The sequence below is a fragment of the Aegilops tauschii genome, chromosome 2, assembly GCF_002575655.3.
Source record: "Aegilops tauschii subsp. strangulata cultivar AL8/78 chromosome 2, Aet v6.0, whole genome shotgun sequence".
NCBI classification, from domain to species: Eukaryota; Viridiplantae; Streptophyta; class Magnoliopsida; order Poales; family Poaceae; genus Aegilops; species Aegilops tauschii.
In genome coordinates this window covers 3255815-3275952 of record NC_053036.3, presented here as the reverse complement: position 1 = coordinate 3275952, position 20138 = coordinate 3255815, and the positions used below count along the sequence as shown (strand labels likewise).

General features: G+C 45.2%; 1 protein-coding gene and 1 pseudogene across 3 annotated transcripts; both read right to left on the bottom strand.

The window, feature by feature from the left end:
- Nucleotides 1–20138, bottom strand: part of LOC141020631 (putative disease resistance protein RGA4) — a 355307-nt pseudogene that overhangs the window by 183771 nt on the left and 151398 nt on the right.
- LOC109751669 (disease resistance protein RGA5) lies at nt 2899–9162 on the bottom strand. Of its 3 annotated transcripts, XR_005770133.3 has the most exons (5): nt 8154–9162; nt 4879–6931; nt 4474–4580; nt 3391–3492; nt 2899–3286 (listed from the first exon to the last, which is right to left on the bottom strand). XR_005770133.3 is itself a non-coding variant. In XM_045232418.2 (3 exons), the coding sequence occupies exons 1-3, from the start codon at nt 9002–9004 to the stop codon at nt 4488–4490; spliced, it is 2997 nt and encodes a 998-aa protein (XP_045088353.1). In that variant the 5' UTR covers nt 9005–9162; the 3' UTR covers nt 2899–4487. The 3 variants fall into 3 exon arrangements, 1 of the variants encoding a protein (XP_045088353.1); XR_006669106.2 differs by having other exon boundaries at nt 3391–4580; XM_045232418.2 differs by having other exon boundaries at nt 2899–4580.

Here is a 20138-nt window from a genome sequence, read left to right as displayed (position 1 = left end):
GGGCTAAGAACATTTCCAGTACCCACTAAAATGATTTTCAACGCGTTCCGAAACAATTCCGGTTTTAGTGATTTTCATCTGCGAAACGCATCTGAAGTGGCTCCGGCAGCTCCGGAACATTTCCGGTTTTTATCTCAGAAAATTCCAAAAAGCTTCCAGAATGATTCTGGCATCCTCCAAGAATTATCAGGCATGTGCCGAAACCAATTTGACTTAATGGTGTATCCCGAAACAACTTTTCGGTATCATCGAAACTTATCCGATGACCTCTCTCTGCGGTACGATTCCGCTGTCCGAAACTTTTCGGTGTCCGAAACTTTTTCGGTGATTTTCTCTCAGACTCCCTGTCTAGTATTCAGCAGATAGATGACCCTTAAGCGTGTGACCCTATAGGTTCGGTGAAGTATAGACATGACCCGGAACCCCTTCCGATCAATGATCAACATCGGAGCCGTGGACACCCATATTGACCCCTATACCCACACGAATAAATATTCGAGTGAACCTCCAGTTGCCGTGTGCTATTCCTGTTGCTTCGCGATATGTTACAAATACCCGAGGTGAGACATGTTGGCATTCCCGTGGATCAACAACTTGTCCACTATACTAGTTACCTCGTTACCGGTATTGTTCTCTTTTCTCGTTATCGTATTCCGGCATCCCCGTGATCAAATCACAAAGTGTCTGGCCAGACGATGATGGATACCGTAACACCGAGAGGGCCCAGAGATATCTCTCCATCGTCGGAGGAGCAAATCCCAATCTTGAGCTATCAAGTTACTTGACACACTTTTCCATGAACCCGTAAGCCGCCGTAATAGCCACCCATTTACGGATGACGTTTAACAAACCCCAAAGTTCATGAAGCAAGCATGAAGAAACTCGATACTCTCATGGTCTAAGGAATCATGCAAACGTTAACCATCTCTGTGTTATGTACCAATAAACTTGTGACGAATGAATCTCATAGCTTAACATCAATTCGGGTCGATTCAACACAAATGTCCTTCCTGACATTGTGCCCTCAAAGTTGCTTGGCATAGACATGCCCATGATTGGGAAAACATAATCATCATGCAACACTTGAGCTAGTCTTAGAGGCACGACTAGGAATACATTTTACCGTTTATTATTCCACACGTGCATATGGGTTCTCCCCAGAGCCTTTATGGATATACGGGCTCGGGAACCACAGCAGTTATAGCATGGAACATAAACATAATTATGAACAAGGAGATAATCAATAACATTTATTATTGCCTCTAGGGCATATCTCCTACAGACAAGACGTGCGAGAGGAGGACGAAAGGCCACGTACACATACGGTTAATAAAAAAACGTTTGCGATTTAATTACCTATACCACCGCGGGTCCTCGTTTATAAGTATGATGTAACTAATAAAATACGAATGCATGTTGCCAAAGATTATATAGTTGTATTTGAACATAGTTTTCAATTATATAATTTGTAAAACATGCATTAACATTTTGTTGGTTAAATTTGAGGGCAAAGTATGGCACGGAATATAAAGGAGACTATAGACTAGATGGAGGTGGTAGCACACGGCCGCTCTCTACGCAGCGACGCAACTGTTGGCCGGCTTGTAGACGACCATTTCCTGCGTGTTCAACTGCTCTATGCGTGTGGTTGCTTGCGGTTCAGGCGGTCGCGACGCGCTCTGCTCGCGTCCCGCCGCGTGCGCTCTGCTCTCGCGTCCCTCCAGGTGCTCTGCCCTCGTCCCTCCACGCGCGCTGCCAGTGTTTGGGGCCGGCGCACGATCACGCACGTTCGTGTGCAAGCGGTTGCGCCGGGCGCGGCGCGTCAATGCAGTTACCCGCTGCAAAAACTGCCATGCGGACGCGCCGAGAATCCACGCCGCCCGGCCCCCTTTTATTCCTGCGGCCATTTACCTTCATCTCTCGTCTCACACGACAGAATAAGCACACCCACGAGGACACATACAGAGAGGACATCTGGCGGTTCCAATGGCGCTCCCTGTGGCTCCAATGGCGCTCCCAGCGGCCGACGACGACAACGGCGGGCAGTTCACCACGCATCACGTAGTGAACACCCACGTGAGGGTGAAGGCCCTCTCGGTGGTGTACACGAACCATCCGGTCTCGATGGAGAGCTCCATCTAAACTATGAAGCAGTTCCTTGCTGAGGACAAGTACCGAGTGGTCGGCTTCGACCTCGAGTACACCATCGGTCGTGCTGGGCACGATCAGAAGGTTGCCGTCGCCCAGTTGTGTGTGCGACATGACGTCCTCGTCTACCACTACCACCTTGGCACAAGGCCTTGCGAGCGTTTCTCCAGGTTTATCAACAGCTCCGCCTACAGTTTCGCTACGGTGGACACCACCAACGATCTAAAAGCGCTCAAGGTTTCGGATTTGAAATGCCCGAATCTTGTCAACATCCAGCACCACTACAAGGTCTGGGGCAGCGACAAAAACAAACTGAACTTCCTGGTTGACCTCGCCTCGGCCATCATCGATCCCTACGACGCGAAGATGAAGGAAGAGAGCAATAAGGACAAGAACGCCTGGCACAGTGTGTGGCATGAGAGACTGGATGAACAACATGTCAAGTACGCGGCCATGGACGCGTACACAAGCTACGGGATGTACAGGTGGATCGTTGACATGAGGAAATGTCTTCTTCCTGACCCAGACGAGGGATCGAGCCACATAGCAGTGACGGGAGCGTCACAAAAAGTAGATGACTAGACGATCGTTTCTCCTATTTTAGAATGCATGCAATTGTTTATTGAGGTGTGCGCGAATGATCTGTATAGTCACTTATGTAATTGGATGTTTATTTCAGTTAACATGTATATATATATATATACATGTTATTCTACTGTAGACAGAGCAATTCACACGGCTTATTAGCAGCAATCGTCTGTGTTATTATTGGTCTTCGCACACATTTCTGATTACGGACATGTTTGCCGCGTATCACACACATCTTGTTCAGTTGAACCGTTTTCATTGTGTTGCCTAATCACACACAGTTCATCCCATTGAACCATATGCTGTATATCGCACACGCCTTCATCTGGCTGCCCGTTTATTTTGTTCCTCCTCATCCCAAACAGTTAATTGAGCTGAACCGTATGCCCTGCATCGCACACGCAACTAAATTCTGAACCGTGTTTGATGCATTTGCATCGCAAACGTTTTGCACCTTTTTTGACGGTTTTTTACACCATCGTTTGCGATTATGGCATCGCACACAGTTTCGTCGAAGGGTCTCTGATCGTAGTGTTGCATTTGAACCATCCTGCAGTAGTGGCATACAATAGTTTGTCATCCGCAATTGTACAGTAGTTGCTGATTAGTTGTAAAAAGCATAAAATTGTGTGATATAATGAGAGAGAGCATCACTTCTGCGGGAGGGCCCAGCAATCGAGCGAGCAAACGACCGCACAAGTTGAGCAAAGCACTTCGTGTGATTTGATTTGAGCCTTCAGGTTTTGAACCATGGAACTGAAAGTATATAGAATATATATTTGTTAATCTGTATACATACATTGTCAGGTTTGTCCCATGAAAAAAATGAAGCTGTATGATTTTCCAATATGGACGTGAGCTTATTCTTTTTAACATGGATGCAATATTAATCTTGATGTCAATTTGCAATTTTGTGATCCAATAGATTTTTGCACGCACCGGAGGTTAATCCATATATGTGAACTATTTATTGGACATCTATCTATGTAAACTTAGAGATATCGTATTGAGATGATCTAGAACTCTTTCGCAAAAAAAAGAAGAAGAGATGATCTAGAACTGCCCTTTTTACCTAAAAGAGATGTATTTTTCTTATTAATTATAATAATTAATAACTACTATTAGTTGGGTTTCGCAACATCATACATGATGGATGAGTTTTTTCCTTATAGCAAGAGCGTATATAAGATGAAGAAAAGTTTTATAACTATAAAAAAAAAGTAGACAATGCATTTCGATATAGAGCTAACATGCATGTTACCGTTGCAACGCACGGGCTCTTTTACTAGTGACGGATAATGTAAACCCCATATAACAGAAAAATAGTAGAAAGGAGAAAAAGGACAATTCTCAAAAACCAAATCATGAATTTTTGGGGTCACGGATAATTTTTGGGGTTGGACCCTCCTCTTTTTTCCGGGCTTGGGACCGGCTATGAATAATATTTAGCATATGCTTAAAATAAATATCATAGGCGGAGTTCCCCACTCCCCACATCCCGAAAAATCCACCCACCAAAACCAAAAGAAAACCAACGCACGCATAATATATAGAACTAGTAAATGCCATAAAACCTAACGCCCATATTTTTTTTTTGTTTTTTTTTTCATGAGGCAACACACCACTAGACACTACTTGAGAGCACAAAAAATGTAAACTTTTTTTTTCTTGTAAAATGACCACATGTTTTTTGAGAAATAATCAGTAATAATTAAGGAAAATAAAATGGCACGGTACTCTTTGCCGCGCGCTCACTCGTCGCTCAAGAGGTCGCCCGCCATGCTCCAGCGCTCAGACATACGTCCATAGTTTGGAATAGCAGCCGGCAGGCTTATCATGAGCCGCTTCGGAAGAAAAAAAGAAAGAAAGAAAGAGTAATCAGCAGGTCGATCAGTAAGTATATATATAAAGAAGGCATGCATGCATAAAAGCATTAGGGAAAGGAAATTGACAAGTACTCCCTCCGTTCCTAAATGTAAGTCTTTGTAGAGATTTCACTATGGACAACATACGGATGTATCTAGATGCATTTTAGAGTATAGATTCACTCATTTTGCTCCGTATGTGCTCCATAGTGAAATCTCTCCAAAGACTTATATTTAGGAACGGAGGAAGTATCATGCATGGTTTTTAATCACGTACCTTCATGTCCGGGACCGTGATCAGTTGATGGCTAGGACAGTTAGGATGGGCCCAGATTGCGTGCATCAGGGCATCCTCCAGCGCATCCTCCACTTGCTCGGTGTCCTCTCCCCAACGGATGGCTGCAACAAGAACCTCCCGAAGGGACCGCAGGTTCCCCAGACCCAGGTCAAAACAATCACCACCATTACCAGCTGCTGGCTCTTTTGCGGCCCGCAGACCGATACTGAACCTCACTTGTTTAGCCTTGGGCAGAGCTCCTGGTTGAAACACGATATGGCCCAGAAACTCGGTAAACAGCTCGAATGATGTCAGACAACGAAACCCATCATCACCGACAACTAGCTGCCTTTGGATTTCCGGATCCTCCATTCGCAAGCTGAGACAACGAAGAGCTGGTAACCTTGCAAGGATTTCCAGATCCTCCTGCCGCACATCCCTGACAAAGATCCTTAAGATGGAGAGTTGTAACAGATGCGATGGACCCCTCTTTATCCACGTTGGCAGTGTAGAGAATTTGGCAGATCTCGCTATGAGAAATTCCCGGAGACGTTGAGGGGCCACCCAACTTCCCCCCAAGACATCCATGGGTACATAATCATCATCCCGGACGGTAATGTATAGACTCTGGATGTTGGACATTTTCCCTAGTGACTCCACAAAAGCTTCCTCCATCTCCAAGCTCAAATCATCAAACAAAATTCCGAGCTCCCTTAATCTTTCCATGTTGCCCAGCTCTTTCACAATGCTTATAGAATTGCCACGGATCGTACGCAGCACTTCCATTGATGTCAGGTTTCCCAACCCATCTGGAAGCCTCTTGTATTTGAAGTAAACAAGTAGGCACATCAATCTTCTCAGCTTAATAACCGTTGACAGTTCTTTAATAAAATCTCCACTCAAATCCAGCACCAGCAAAAACTTCAACTTTCCAAGTTCTTCCGGGAGCTCAGAAATTCCTGTTTGGCCTAAACCTAGATACCTTAGGTGAAATAAACCCCCCAACTCTCGAATGTTAAGATGATTCTGATCACGAAGATCACATCCAGTCAAATCCAATACACGTAAAACAACAAATCTCGAGAAAGGCAGCATTAGACCAATAGCAGGTTCAAATAAAGCAATGGACCTCACTTGCAACATACTCACAGATTTGAGAGGTGTGGTTTGATGTTCTTCTTTTCTTTTTCCTTTTTTCGAATGATGTTCTTCTCTCCTTTTTCTTTTTTTGGAATGATGTTCTTCTTTACTAGCATTTTGGATAGACAACCTGCGGACGTTGCTCTTAGAAGACATGCCATCACCAGTACCATTTAATATGGTAACAAAGTTCTCTTTGCTTGACAAGGACGAAATTAGATCGAGCACCATAACGTGTACTCGACAAGCATATACCATGCCTTCGTCACCATATACCGGCTGGATCAAGTTTCTATTCACTAGCTCATTGAAGTATTTTTCTCCGGTCTCAAAGAGACTAGTGTTTGCTTTTTCACATTGGATAAAACTTTCACAAATCCACATCCATATCAACCGATCTCTTCTAATCTCGTGTTGTTCCGGAAACATGCTTAGATATAATAAGCATGTCTTCGAATGGGAGGGTAGATCATAATAGCTAAATGACAATATCCTCCGCATTTCCTCTACACTGGGGACTTCTGTAAGTCCACGACCAATTGACTGAAGCAAAACATTCCATTCATCCTCTGGTTTTACCCGTTGATCAATAGCCAAAAGACTAGCCATAGTGATGATCGCTAATGGCACTCCACCACATTTCTTCAATATATCTATAGACACTTTTTCAAATTCACGAGGACATCCACTCTCGTCGGAAAATACCCTTTTATAGAAGAGTCTTTTTGAATCATCAAAACTAAGAGGTTCCATTTGATAAATTGAATCATTAGTAGATGGGCAACATAATTTAGACATGCTAACTTTACGAGTTGTCGTGATTAGTCGACTGCCAACATTACTGTCGGAGAATGCCAATTTGATATATTCCCATAGGTTTTCATCCCATATATCATCAATTACAATGAGGTACCTATATCAATTATGAGATCAGTAATGGAATGCATGTACACATGGTAAGCCTAAGAGCAAGTATAATAAGGGTCTATTAGCCTTCTTACATGACACTTTTGCCAGTGTGGAGGAGAGAGACAAGAAGAAATGGAAGAAGTGGACTTTCATGCAAGAGCCAACCTCTACACGTGCTCCTAGGCAAAAAGAATAAATACAGAAGAAAGAGAAAGAGAGAAAGTAAAAATGATGACTAACCTAATAGCCAACCTTATAGTCAACCCTGCTATATGAGTGATTAATAATGCTACATCTTAATGACATGGCAATCATATATAGCCAGCTTAGGCTATATTATTAGCCATGCTCTAAGAGGGGAGAGTTAAAGAAAATCTAACATTATTAAGCGGAGATAAGATTCTGGAAGAAACAATTAAGGATGACGAAGATGCAAGGGACAAAAAAAAGGACATGCAAATTTCTGGATTAACGGTCATGTTTCGGTCATAGTCCATTTAGTTATACATTTTCTATCTATCTATATGAATGGACATAGTGCCTGTCTTTCACGGTTAAAAAAGTACATATCTTTGAATATGACAACTATGATAAAATCTACGAGAGATAAAACATGGACACCCCAAGTATGGTCGTAGTATATCATACCCGATTAATACACAAAGTTACAAACTTATCAAACAACAATGATGTTTAGATTATTGTATTTTTCTTCTAAATAATAGAATTGATGAAAAATAAGGATTAACTTACATATATAAATAACCTACCAGTTATCAGTGATATATAATCCCTAGATTGTATGAAATACACGTGCGCGTAACTACCACAAATAATAGCCCACGTCTCATATACTACCATGGGATAGTACGCATAATACTTTATCATTCCGAGTATGTTTGCATACTATTTCTAACACCTTCATATTTTGACATAAAAAGAGAGTATGTGAAAAAACTGCACATGCCATCGAAAAATTGTATAATACCTTGGTTGTCTTATATAATTCCCCATACGACCGCTACATACTTACATTTATCGCCAGATACTTCACATTTGTATTAAATGCACATGGGTGTAACTACACCCAGTAGTAGTAAAAGACTCCTCTAAATTATGCTATTTTGTGTCAAGCAATACAGCTCAAATTATACCTACGGACTCTTCTAGTATAATAATCTGGTTGCCATCATTAATTAAGTGAGTGACAGATGATGTACACGTACCTCTTGTTCTCGAGTATTTGCCGAAGTTTGTTGATGAGCTGTCTTTCATCCAACATGGTTAACTGACTTGGATACATGCCAATATCAAGGAGGATGTCTCTTGAAACCTTCTTCACGGTGGCATTTTGACCGACGGGAACAAAAGCCTTATACTTAAAATCTCCTTTGATCTTGTCATACACCGTTTTGACAAGAGTGGTCTTGCCCAATCCTCCAAATCCGACAACAGAGATAATCTTCAGTTTTTTCTTGGACACGTTGTCTCCCTCTGAGAGCAACTTCATTAGCTCTTGATCCCTTTTCCCAACAATGCCAATTAGCTCTGTCACTTCCGTGTACAGAGCTCGGAGGCGAGGATCGATGGACGTCGCAGCTGCAGACTTAGCTACAATACCGTCGGTAGTGTACCTAGCACGCCTGTTAGCAACCTCTTGGACTTGCTTATTGATCTCCTTGATCGCACCGGCAATCTCATGGCGAGCCATCACCTTGGTAAACAGGCCAACCATCCCCTTGGTAAACAGGCCAACCATCTTCTCCGTGAGCCGTTTGAGCATGTTTGAATTGCCGGCGGTCTCAGAGCCGTCATCGACACGCAGCAGGAACTTGTCGACAACGTCCTCTATGTTGAAGGAGAGCTCCCTCACCTCCCCTGCCCAGAGCTTGAACTGCTCGTCGAGTTGGTCCCGCGGCACCTCCGCCACCTCGCGGAGGACAGTGTGCATCCTCTGCATCTCCGTCTCGAGTGACTTGACGCCTTCCTTGACGTCCTTCTTGAGCTTGTACTCGCCTTTGAGGAGCTCGAGCAGCTTGGGGAGTAGGGAGTCCATGGCGCCCGTTGCCAGATTCATGGCTCCCTTGCCAGATTCGAGCAGCTTGGGGAGTAGGGAGTCCAATTTGTTTGCTGTTTGGTTATTGTGAGTTTGGCTGCTGCAGCGCTGCTCGCTTTATATAGAACCCAGCCGGGCAAGTTCACAGGAAAGGTAGTAGTAGTACAATAGGATCAGGATGCGAAGATGAATTACTACAGTAAGTAAATTTGTTTCGCGCGGTAATGTCCACTGAGAATGCGCCGTCGTTACTACCACTAAGAGAGCAAGTATAATAGAGCTGACTCAGCGGGCTATAAGGAATAAACTAGTATATTTCTGCTTAGTTGGAGAAAAGAGAAGAGGAGAAAGAAGAGGAGAGAGAAGGTAAGCGGGCTCTTCATGAAGAGCCAGCTCTAGCACGTGCTCCTAGACACTTTGTGAGAATGAAAGATGGGCCACATAATAAAAAAATAATACATTTATTTGATCTACTATCATACATGATGGCTATAAGATGGGCTGTAGATGACATAGCATTGGCTTGTAGCAAGCAGCCGGCTATACTATTAACCATTAACCACGCTCTAATCCAGCCAACGTTATTCACGGCCGACAAGCATGTAGTTTCCACACACATTCCAGCTCAGACCGCTCGTCGCCGATGGCTACATGTATCCGCAAACCACTGTTCACCTTTAAGACACAGAGCTTTCGTCATAAAAACACAAGTCAAGTGATGAGTCACCACCACAGTGCTCCGGTTGCTGCAGCGGTGCTTCCTTTTTATTGAACCCAGCCGGGCAAGTTCACGTGGAAGGTACTACTAGCAGTACAATCATACATGATGCGAAGATGAGTTACTACAGTAAGTATATTTGTTTGGCGGGTAATGTACACACCGTCGTTACTACAACTAATCGGGCAAACGTTACACGGTAGACATGCATGTAGTAGTTTCCACGCACATTCCAGCTCAGACCGCGCGCTCGTCACCGATGGTTACGTATATCCGCACACCACTGTTCACCCTTTAAAACATGGAGCTTTCGCCGTAAAAACACAAGTCAAGTGACGAGTCACCACCACAGTGCTCCGGTTAGTGACAACCGTGAGAGTGATTAGTAGACGAGACGACTCCGCTTCCGCTTTGTTTCATAGCAACGCGTTCCACTGCTAGGTAGCGCAGGATTTTGGAATAGCAGTAGAGCGCCCAACCGTGCTACTGTTACGACGTTACAGCTAACTTGTAGCAGCAGCGCGGTTCTCACCCACGCTACTACTATGCGAGATTAGCAATAGCGCGTTTTAGAGGACCTCGCTACTTCTAAAAGCTGCAGCGTGCCTGTTTACCATGCGCTACTGCTAATGCAGCGCTGCTGCTACACACATACCCCGCGCTACTGTTACTATTTTTTGTATTTTTTTCTGCTACGTATTTACTCTATTTTTAATAGGTTTTATACAATAGCCTCTGACATATCATACACAAAATAGTCTCATCATATCATACACATGCAAATATTCTCATCAAATCATGTCATCATCATCCAACACAAATGATGTCTCTCATCATCATCAATCTCGAAATAGCGATACAAGTTATGATATGTCTCGAATACATGCAACTACATCGTCATCCCATACACATGTTTCATCATCCATCTAAACAATGATATAGAAGAGAAGAGCTATCACTATGAGTAAGAGCGGAACTATGCAATACATGAGGCGCCGGTTCTGATTCCTCTCTCGCGCTAGCATGAACCTAAAGTAACTAGCTTCTGCTTCTTGTCTGCTATCGAACCCTTTATGGCTGCTGCCCGAGAACCGTGACACTTGAGCCTGACATTCGGGCCACTCGTCGTACACTTCCGGAACCCTCCCTATGTACACGACATAGCACTTCTTCGCCATCAAAGATCTATGTACCTGTTAGAGATGCATCTTCATCAAGCGAATTCAACAATAATATGCAACATAATATACTTGAGCATCACGAAGAGAAAGAGTTTGCAAAAATATGCAACATATAGTAAACATAATCAGCGCAGGTTCATCGTACCCAAAGTAATTAACTAGATGTACGCAGGCTCATTGTACCCAAACTAATTAACTACCGTTATGCAAGTTCAGCGGGTCCGTTTAAATAAAGTACTAATTCAACCGACACATCATCATCGACATCGTGAATCACTACAAGTTCCATCCATCCATATCCGGGAGGATGCACCCTAGCTTGGTGAACGGCGTCAGGTCCTAACATTTCATGCCTATGCGAGTTCTGACGTCAGCTCGCGATATAGGGCCGTGGTAGAACACCCCCTCCTCTTTGACGACATCTTTAATGATGATCGATGCAATGTCCCTCCGGATGCGAAAGAAGTCATCTTTGAGCTTATAGTCCAGTTCGGCTCCTAAGTCTTGTGCACATTGACGGATATGGTAATCGTTTCTGGTTGTCGTGCGAAGACGTTGGCGGTCCCTTCTGAAATCCATCATGAGCTGGAGGACATAGAATCCATCGTTGTGGCTTCCTGCCGGATGATGGACCGAGCAGAACGTAGTTTTATGCGAGAAACCCGGCGCGCCCTTCCTTTGTTTCCTGATCTCGATGTGGCCACCCATCATGTTGAAGCCGTTGAGAGCACTATCCATAATATTCATTATGTGGTTGAAGTCTTTCTTCTCGAAGTTTCTCAAGAAAATATGCCCTAGAGGCAATAATAAAGTTATTATTTATTTCCTTAATTCATGATAAATGTTCATTATTCATGCTAGAATTGTATTAACCGGAAACATAGTACATGTGTGAACACATAGACAAACAGAGTGTCCCTAGTATGCCTCTACTTGATTAGCTCGTTTTTCAAAGATGGTTATGTTTCCTAGCCATAGACATGTGTTGTCATCTGATGAACGGGATCACATCATTAGGAGAATGATGTGATGGACAAGACCCATTTGTTAGCTTAGCATTATGATCGTTACAGTTTTATTGCTACTGCTTTCTTCATGACTTATACATGTTCCTCAGACTATGAGATTGTGCAACTCCCGAATATCCGGAGGAACACTTTGTGTGCAATCAAACGTCACAACGTAAATGGGTGATTATAAAGATGCTCTACAGGTGTCTCCAAAGGTGTTTGTTGGGTTGGCATATATCAAGATTAGGATTTGTCACTCCATATTTCGGAGAGGTATCTCTGGGCCCTCTCGGTAATGCTCATCACTATAAGCCTTGCAAGCAATGTGACTAATGAGTTAGTTGCGGGATGAAGCGTTACGGAACGAGTAAATAGACTTGCTGGTAACGAGATTGAACTAGGTATGGTGATACCGACGATCGAATCTCGGGCAAGCAACATACCGATGACAAAGGGAACAACGTATGTTGTTATGCGGTTTGACCGATAAAGATCTTCATAGAATATGTGGGAGCCAATATGAGCATCCAGGTTCCGCTGTTGGTTATTGACCGGAGATGAGTCTCGGTCATGTCTACATAGTTCTCAAACCCGTAGGGTCCGCACGCATAACGTTCGATGACGATTTGCATTATGAGTTTATGTGATTTGATGTACCGAAGGTTGTTCGGAGTCTCGGATGTGATCACCGACATGACGAGGAGTCTCAAAATGGTCGAGACATAAAGATTGATATATTGGAAGGTTATGTTTGGACACCGGAAAGGTTTCGGATAGGTTCGGGCATTTTTTCCGGAGTACCGGGGGGTTACCGGAACCCCCCGGGGGGTTAATGGGCATTCATGGGCTTTAGTGGAAGAGAGGAGGAGGCGTCCAGGTGGAGGCGCGCACCCCCCCAAGCCCAATCCGAATTGGGGGGGGGGGGGCTTTCCTTCTCTCCCTCTTCCTCTTTCCTTCCCCTCCTTGTTGGACTAGGAAAGGGGGGAACCTACTCCTAGTAGGAGTAGGATTCTCCCCCTTGGGGCGCGCCCCATGAGGCTGGCCGGCCCCCTCCCCCCTCCTTTATATACGGGGGAGGGGGGCACCCCATAGACACAAGTTATCCTCTTAGCCGTGTGCGGTGCCCCCCTCCACAGTTTTACACCTCGATCATATCGTCGTAATGCTTAGGCGAAGCCCTGCGCCGATAACTTCATCATCACCGTCACCACGCCGTCGTGCTGATGGAACTCTCCCTCGGCCTCACCTGGATCTAGAGTTCGAGGGACGTCACCGAGCTGAACGTGTGCAAATCGTGGAGGTGCCGTGCGTTCGGTACTAAGATCGGTCGGATTGTGAAGACGTACGACTACATCAACCGCGTTGATATAACACTTCCGCTTTCGGTCTACGAGGGTACGTGGACAACACTCTCCCCTCTCGTTGCTATGCATCTCCTAGACAGATCTTGCGTGATCATAGGAATTTTTTTGAAATTACTGCGTTCCCCAACAGTTTCTGGACGAGTCGATATACATGGCGTGGGAGACTCGCGGGAAAAGAACGATAAGGACGGCGCGCCCGTTGCTGCGGAAAATAAAGACACCTCAAATTAGCCACCATATGAGCGAAGGAATGATTGAAATGTACGAAAGGGTTTGCTGGTAATGACTTACATTGGATGATAAGGCAGGAGAACCGTATCCTTGTCCTTATTCATTATCATGAACTCTTCAATGTACTTCCTAGCAGCTTGACGTTCAAAGTCGCCGAGACTCAAGAAGAACTCGTGCATGTAGTATGGATCCGCAACCGAGATTTGATCGATTTGGCCTCTCCTGATGATGAAGTTCATATGTAGGGCAAAAAGGCGGATGATCGTAAAATCGAGCCGCCTCATGAGAAACATGTCAAATATGTGATCAAATCGCAGGAAGAACACATCCGCGGGGAGTATGTCGACGTAGCACTTGGCCTGAGGCACACGAACCGCATAAAGCGGGTATCCTGGAGCCTTCGAGGTGAGAAGGCTTTTCTCTGTTGACAGCACATGGTCGTGCATTCTCCTGAGATCCCCTGATATGCCCTCTAGCGGTTTCGGCGGTAGGATCGGCTGGCCCGCGACATGTATCATCACCGCACCTTTGACCGGTACATGGTCTTCAAATTCGGTCGGCGGAGCCGACTGGCTGCTAGAAGCTTTGGCGGTCTCTTCCTCTGCTTCTTCTTGGGTTGAGGTAGTGAGCCTTCCAGGCCCTGTCTGACCCCCGCACCCAATGTGTTCGGGCTAAGAAATGCACGACCCTCGGCTACTTGAACGTGGTTTGAGGCGGCATCTGGAGGCGTCTCCTGTGAGGATTGCATGAAGAGAGACTTCTTGCAATCAACCCTACGACGTTCCTGCTCCGGCACATCATCCAACCCCTCATCCACATGCTCATAGCCCGAGTCACATTGCTGAGTCATCACTTGTCTGTCGTCATAGGCATCGGTATTGAGGAACCGGAGAGGGTCCTTCTCCTCCATCTCATCATCCATTCCTTGTTTGCCGGGGGCGACTACATAATCCACTATTGGACCCCCTTCCTTGCGTCGTCCGCTGCTCGCACCCGGCACGAGAGGTGCTGGTAATTGCGTAGGCGGGGTGGTGTGTTATCACTGCCTTTCCCACGTCCACCTTCTGGCCATTGATCATGTAGAGTACGGTGCACGGGGTTTCCTCGGCTTACGAAGACATGTCTACGTACGGCGTAAGACATCCGAAAGGCAACGAAAAACGGAAGATTATAGATATGTTGGTGCGACGTGTAATTACCATGAGGGAGTCGAGGTCAGCCAAAGACGAAGGCCCACCTAGCACGCCAGAGATAGAGGACAGGCTGCTATGAGCAGGTGTGGGAGCAGGTGCGGGGTGCGGGACCTTGTGCGGTAGCGGCAGCAGGTGGTGGTGGTGTGATGTTCACCGAGTTGCTCCCGACAAAGCTGGGCATGGGAAAATCCTGTGACGTCTTGTCTGGATTTTGCTTCGTCTAGTTGATAATAGCCGGAATCAAGTTAGTAGCAAAATCATTTCTGCAGGCAGCTAAAGCTATATTGACTGCCTGCTGGACCAACTCATTTCTGGTCGCTTCTGTGGCCTCAGCTGCTTTTTTCTTGGCCTCAGCTGCATTTTTCTCTACCGCAAGCTTCACCTTCTCGTTGATGTTCAACTGACTGAATTTCTTTTTTTGCTTTTTGGCCTCCGGGCCCTCGTCGTAGTAGTACTTCCACGTGGCATCGTCTCCGACGCCATGCACACGTCCATATTGCGGCCGCTAGTCCAAAGGGAATCCCTTCGGTTGGTTCAAGGCCCGGTTGAGAGGGGTGTCCCACTTGGGCCTCATCGACGACTGAGACGACGAGTCGCTTTCGGCCGCAAGCCTGTGTTGCTCCTTCTGCAAAAGGAACGTGAACCGTTTACGAATGTTACTACAATGTGTAGTCGACTTGATCAGAAGCTAAATGTAAGGTGGTAAAAGAATAATTACCGGTAATCTAATCAATTTCCTCGTGATCGTGTCCGTGTACCAAACCTTCTTTTCCTTGTCCCACTTGTACCGGGCCCTGATGAAGTCACGCTCTTGCTGGTCGGTGAACTCCGCGAAGGGGTCTGGGATCCCTGCGGCTTCACGTTCCGCGTCCTCCTTATCCCATATGGGCCTCTTGCCAAGGTAGCCACGTCTTCCGAGGCATTGGTTCCCGTGTTCCTTTGCTGAAGCCCCTTGTATTTCTCAGACTTAACCTTGGCTGCCTTGGTAGCGAAAGTGTCCTTGAACTTTTTGAACTCCTCTTCCGTAAGTGTCGGATTGTCCGCCAAAATCTTGGACAGGGGTTCTTTAGCATCAATCGCTCATTTCACCCTCCCTTTCCAGGCGGCCAAATCGATGCTGAACGTGCCCATGGCGTGGTTGTTAATCTTTTTCATGGCAGGATCATCCCACGGGTGTATTCGGTCATCCCGGCCGGGGAACTAGAATCTCTTGTGCAGCTTCATTAGGAGCAAGTGCCCATATGTGGTTTAATCCTTAAGTCATTGTCGTTGATGCTCGCGATTTCCTGTAGGATGCATCCGACTTGGTTGCCCTAGCACATGCGAGATTCAACCGGTGCTATTGGCTCGAATTTGCCGGGGTGAGTCTTTGTGACCAGCAGTCTTCCGATGCCGAGTTTGTTAGGGCGTCGTGTCCTCTGCTTCTTCTTTTCGTTACCGGCTTCGGCACCGGTACCTTCCGCGCCGGTCTCGGCGCCGCCGTCGGTGCCATCGGTATCGATGTCAGCGGTAGTACCATCGTCCGCTATGACCAGGGCGCCCTGCAAACCTTGTGTTTGCTGACTAGACAAAAAGTCAAGCTAATCATGTTCACGGTCATATTGTATGTTGGCGGCGGCGTGGTCAGAAGCCCCGGTTTCGTCGTTGTTCGACATGTTTCGTACGATTAAGTCTACTCGTTTAATTCTTAAACTATAATAAAATGAGTAATGACATAAAAAAAGACCTATGGTTTGCCGAAATGCCGTTTCATTCCGGTCCCAACAAATCCCGGGCACTCGATATGCAAACTTTCTAGCACAAGTCATGCCGAAATTCACGGGAAATTTCGGCATGACCTTTGCTAAAAAGTGGACATATCGAGCGTCTGAAACTCACCGGAACAGAAATGAATCAACATTCCGGCAAAACATAGGCCACTCGGATCATTTTCCCTACAGACAATTAATATAGGCCACTCCTCTCCAAAAAAAGATATGATCATGCATGCTCTCACTGGCCACCATCTTCTTTGAAATAACTGAATTTCAATAAACATATAGCATGCAAATTTCAAAAAATTAACTGAATTTAAATAAATGGCAGCAGCACTAGAATTTGATAACTAGTTGAATTTACATTCAACAGGAAAAAAATTCCTACTGTCTACTTGAAGGTAACCTAGAATTTGAGGGAGGGCGGGCGGGAAAAAACACTTTTTTTCGTGAGAGGCACAGTTTTGCTTCCGCGAGAGGCACGGTCTTGCTTCCGCGAGAGGCACGGTCTTGCTTTCGCGAGTGGCACGGCCGTGCCACTCGGATACGGAAAAAACACGTTTTTTTTTCTTGCACGAGAGGCACGGCTTTGCCTCTCGGAAACGGAAAAAAAACGCATTTTTTTCCGTGAGAGGCACGGTTTTGCTTCCGCGTGTTTTCGCGAGAGGCACGCCTGTGCCTCTCAAAAACGAAAAAAAACGCATTTTTTTCCTTCCGCGAGAGACACGGTTTTGCTTCCGCGCGAGAGAGGCACGGTTTTGCTTTCGCGTGAGGCCCGGCCGTGCCTCTCTGAAACCGGAAAAAACATGTTTTCTGTTTTTTTCTTCCGCGAGAGGCACGGTTTTGCTTCCGCCAAAGGCACAACCATGCCTCTTTCGGAAAGGAAAAAAAATGCTTCCGGTTGGGTTTTTTCGACTGGTTTTTTTCATGAAAAAAAGTTTGTCAAAACTTATCAACATCGGATCTAGTATTGAAGATCTTGATGCGAGGAATCCAAGGGTGAAAACGTTTCAAAATTTGGACGTACGGTTTGAGAGATAAAACGTTTTGAATAAACGGATCTACGAAAAAAGGAAAAATTCTCAGGTTGCGACAAGTGGCGCGTATGTAGTGCACCACTTATCGCAATCTAGGAAGGTGGGAGTGATCTTTGGAAGGAGTACTCCTTAATTCGTGATTTCGTACTTTCACGTGCGTACGTGTTTCCCTCGACCAGGGCTGTTTCTATGTGCGTACTGTTTTGGACGAGGCCCTTCTCCATGATATTACTGGGATGCACATCACGACCTAGGGCCTCCTTGGCTTCAGGTGCCCGGGGCGCGCCCCCCCCCCCCCTCCAGGGTCGGGCCTGCTCATATCGACGAGAGCGCCAACCCCGACACGACCGACCCGGAATGGCACTGGACGAACATCCTGTCCTCCTGTGGTTTCATGCCACTGTCGTTGACAACCTCCTCGACGTCGTCTTGACCGATGATGCCACCACCCTCGAGGTCTAGACGCGTCTCTAACACTACTTCCTCGCCAACCGCGCCTCTCGCTCAATCCATCTTCGCCCGTAGCGGGGCCGGCACACACTAGGGAAAGCTCGTCGGGCCGGTGCACGGGGAGGGCTTATGACCGATTCGGTGGTGGTGCGGAAGACGATAGGAAAAGGAAAGATGAAAAAATAGTGATTTATGGGTCCCATGTGATTTTGATGGTTTTTTCCGGTGCCTATTCTGTGAGGGCACAATTTTATCGTAAACTGTTTTAGGGTGCACACTAAAACGATTTTAGGGTACACCATTTTCAAGTATCTGCTAGCTCTTACAGCATCTACAGTCGGCATTCTCAAATCCTCTTCAAACGTCCACGGACATGACCGGTCAGTGACCGGACAGGAGAGAGAAGTAAAAAAGTGACCCAACCGAACCCCTCGTATCATCCCTATACGTCCCGGACTGTTCGTGAACCCTCATATTGTGGACAAATATAGAAATGATATGTGAACCCTCATATTGAGGACAAATATAGGGAGGATACGAGGGCTCGCGGACACGCCCGGTCAGACCGCCATGTAGGACGGGCCCACTCCGGACCACCTTTTTCATTCTTTATCCATTCTTTTATTTCTCTCTCTTCTTCTCCACAATCACGTGCAAGTGATTGGACATATGAGGGAGAAAATATGAAGTGTTGTTGCATGAACGGATAAATAGGTGTTTAAAATGGACACACCCGGTCACTGAGTAGGCGCGTCCGTGGACATTTAAGGGTCAGATTTGCTAAGTCCGGCTGTAAATGCTTTTACATTGGTATCACTAATGCAACAAAACACACCAACCTCACACAAAAACCGACACGTAACCCGCTATCGATTGGAAGAGTTGCAGCCTTGCAAGTGACTGTTTGCTATCGTATCCACTCCTTTGTTTTCTTTCAACATCGATCTGGTTTACTTTGTCTACTTTGGACATCTATGTGCACAGAGACATGTTTGGGCGCAAGGTGAGAAAGAGCCACTCTTCTCCGACGAGGCCGAGGCGCCAAACATAACCTCGTGCGTCTCCTCCGATCCCCGTGGAGACCTGGCGATCGATGGAGGGTTCCGCAGCGGGAGAGCCGGCGCCGGCGGGCGTGCATGCCGTCTACTCCTCCAGGCTGATCGCCGGCTTCATCTCTGGCCTCTTCGCTCTGGGTAATTAATTAATCTATCGTCGGGTCTTTCTTGCATGCTGGGCACACTTGGTCATGCATAAATATGTTTTGAGTCGATGCTTTGAAGGTGGAGCGTTAACCGGAGTAGTCACCGGCGACCTGCAATACGTATAAAGGGTAATATGGACCTTTCAGTGCGTCCACAACCACTGCGACAGCAAGCATCTGGTGAATGATCTAAAGCTAGACACCTTAAGTAATGCACGGGCTGGGAATTTTATTAAAGATTGCAGCAACACTTTGTGAACTGGTCCTTTTTCCATAATATCTTTTTATTTGTTTATTTTCCTTTCCATGTTACGTTTCTTCTTTCCTTTTCAAAAAATGGTCACACTTTCAAAATGTTGTTCAAAAGTACAAAAGGTTCGTTATTTCCAAATTTTCTTCATAAATTAAAAAATATTTGCATTTTCAGAAATTGTAAGGTAATTTCAAAAAATGTTTGTGTCTTTAAAAAATTGTTCAAAATGTCAAAATGTGAATAATTTTTCGAAAAGCACAAACAAAATTGTGAAAACAAGCATTTTCTGAGAGCATGGACAAAAAATTAAAATTACATTTTTTTCAGAAATGAGACTAAATAAATGATATCAAAAAAGTGTTCTAAATTTCCCCGAACATTTTTTCAATTTGTGAAAAATTATTTTGAAAATGAGAACATTTTTAAAATTCTGAATAAATTCCAATAGTCGCCCGACAGGAGCGATGCCGTCGCTTAGATGGGCAAGGCCTAAGATTTTTTTCTTTTCTATTTTTTGGTTTTTCTCATTTTTTCGTTAATTTATCTTTTAGTCCTTTTAAAACTTTATTATTTTTTTGAAACCTGTTCAAAAAATTGAAATACCAAAATAACAATTTTAAGTTACTATTTTAAATTATGGTTAAAAATTAATTTTTTCATTTATATATTTATTAAATGCTTTAAAAAAGCATTTGTTGTTTTCAATTCTATCATTTTGTATTTATTAGGTATGTTAGAAACTTAAAATGACAGCTTTAAGTAT

Excerpts from the sequence above, each read along its gene's own strand:
- LOC109751669 (XM_045232418.2), bottom strand. The coding sequence starts at position 9,004 with ATGAATCTGGCAACGGGCGCCATGGACTCCCTACTCCCCAAGCTGCTC. Across the intron at positions 6,932-8,153 it reads CAAATACTCGAGAACAAGAG|GTACCTCATTGTAATTGATG; the intron begins GTACGTGTACAT and ends TAATTGATATAG. Across the intron at positions 4,581-4,878 it reads TCACGGTCCCGGACATGAAG|CGGCTCATGATAAGCCTGCC; the intron begins GTACGTGATTAA and ends TTTCTTCCGAAG.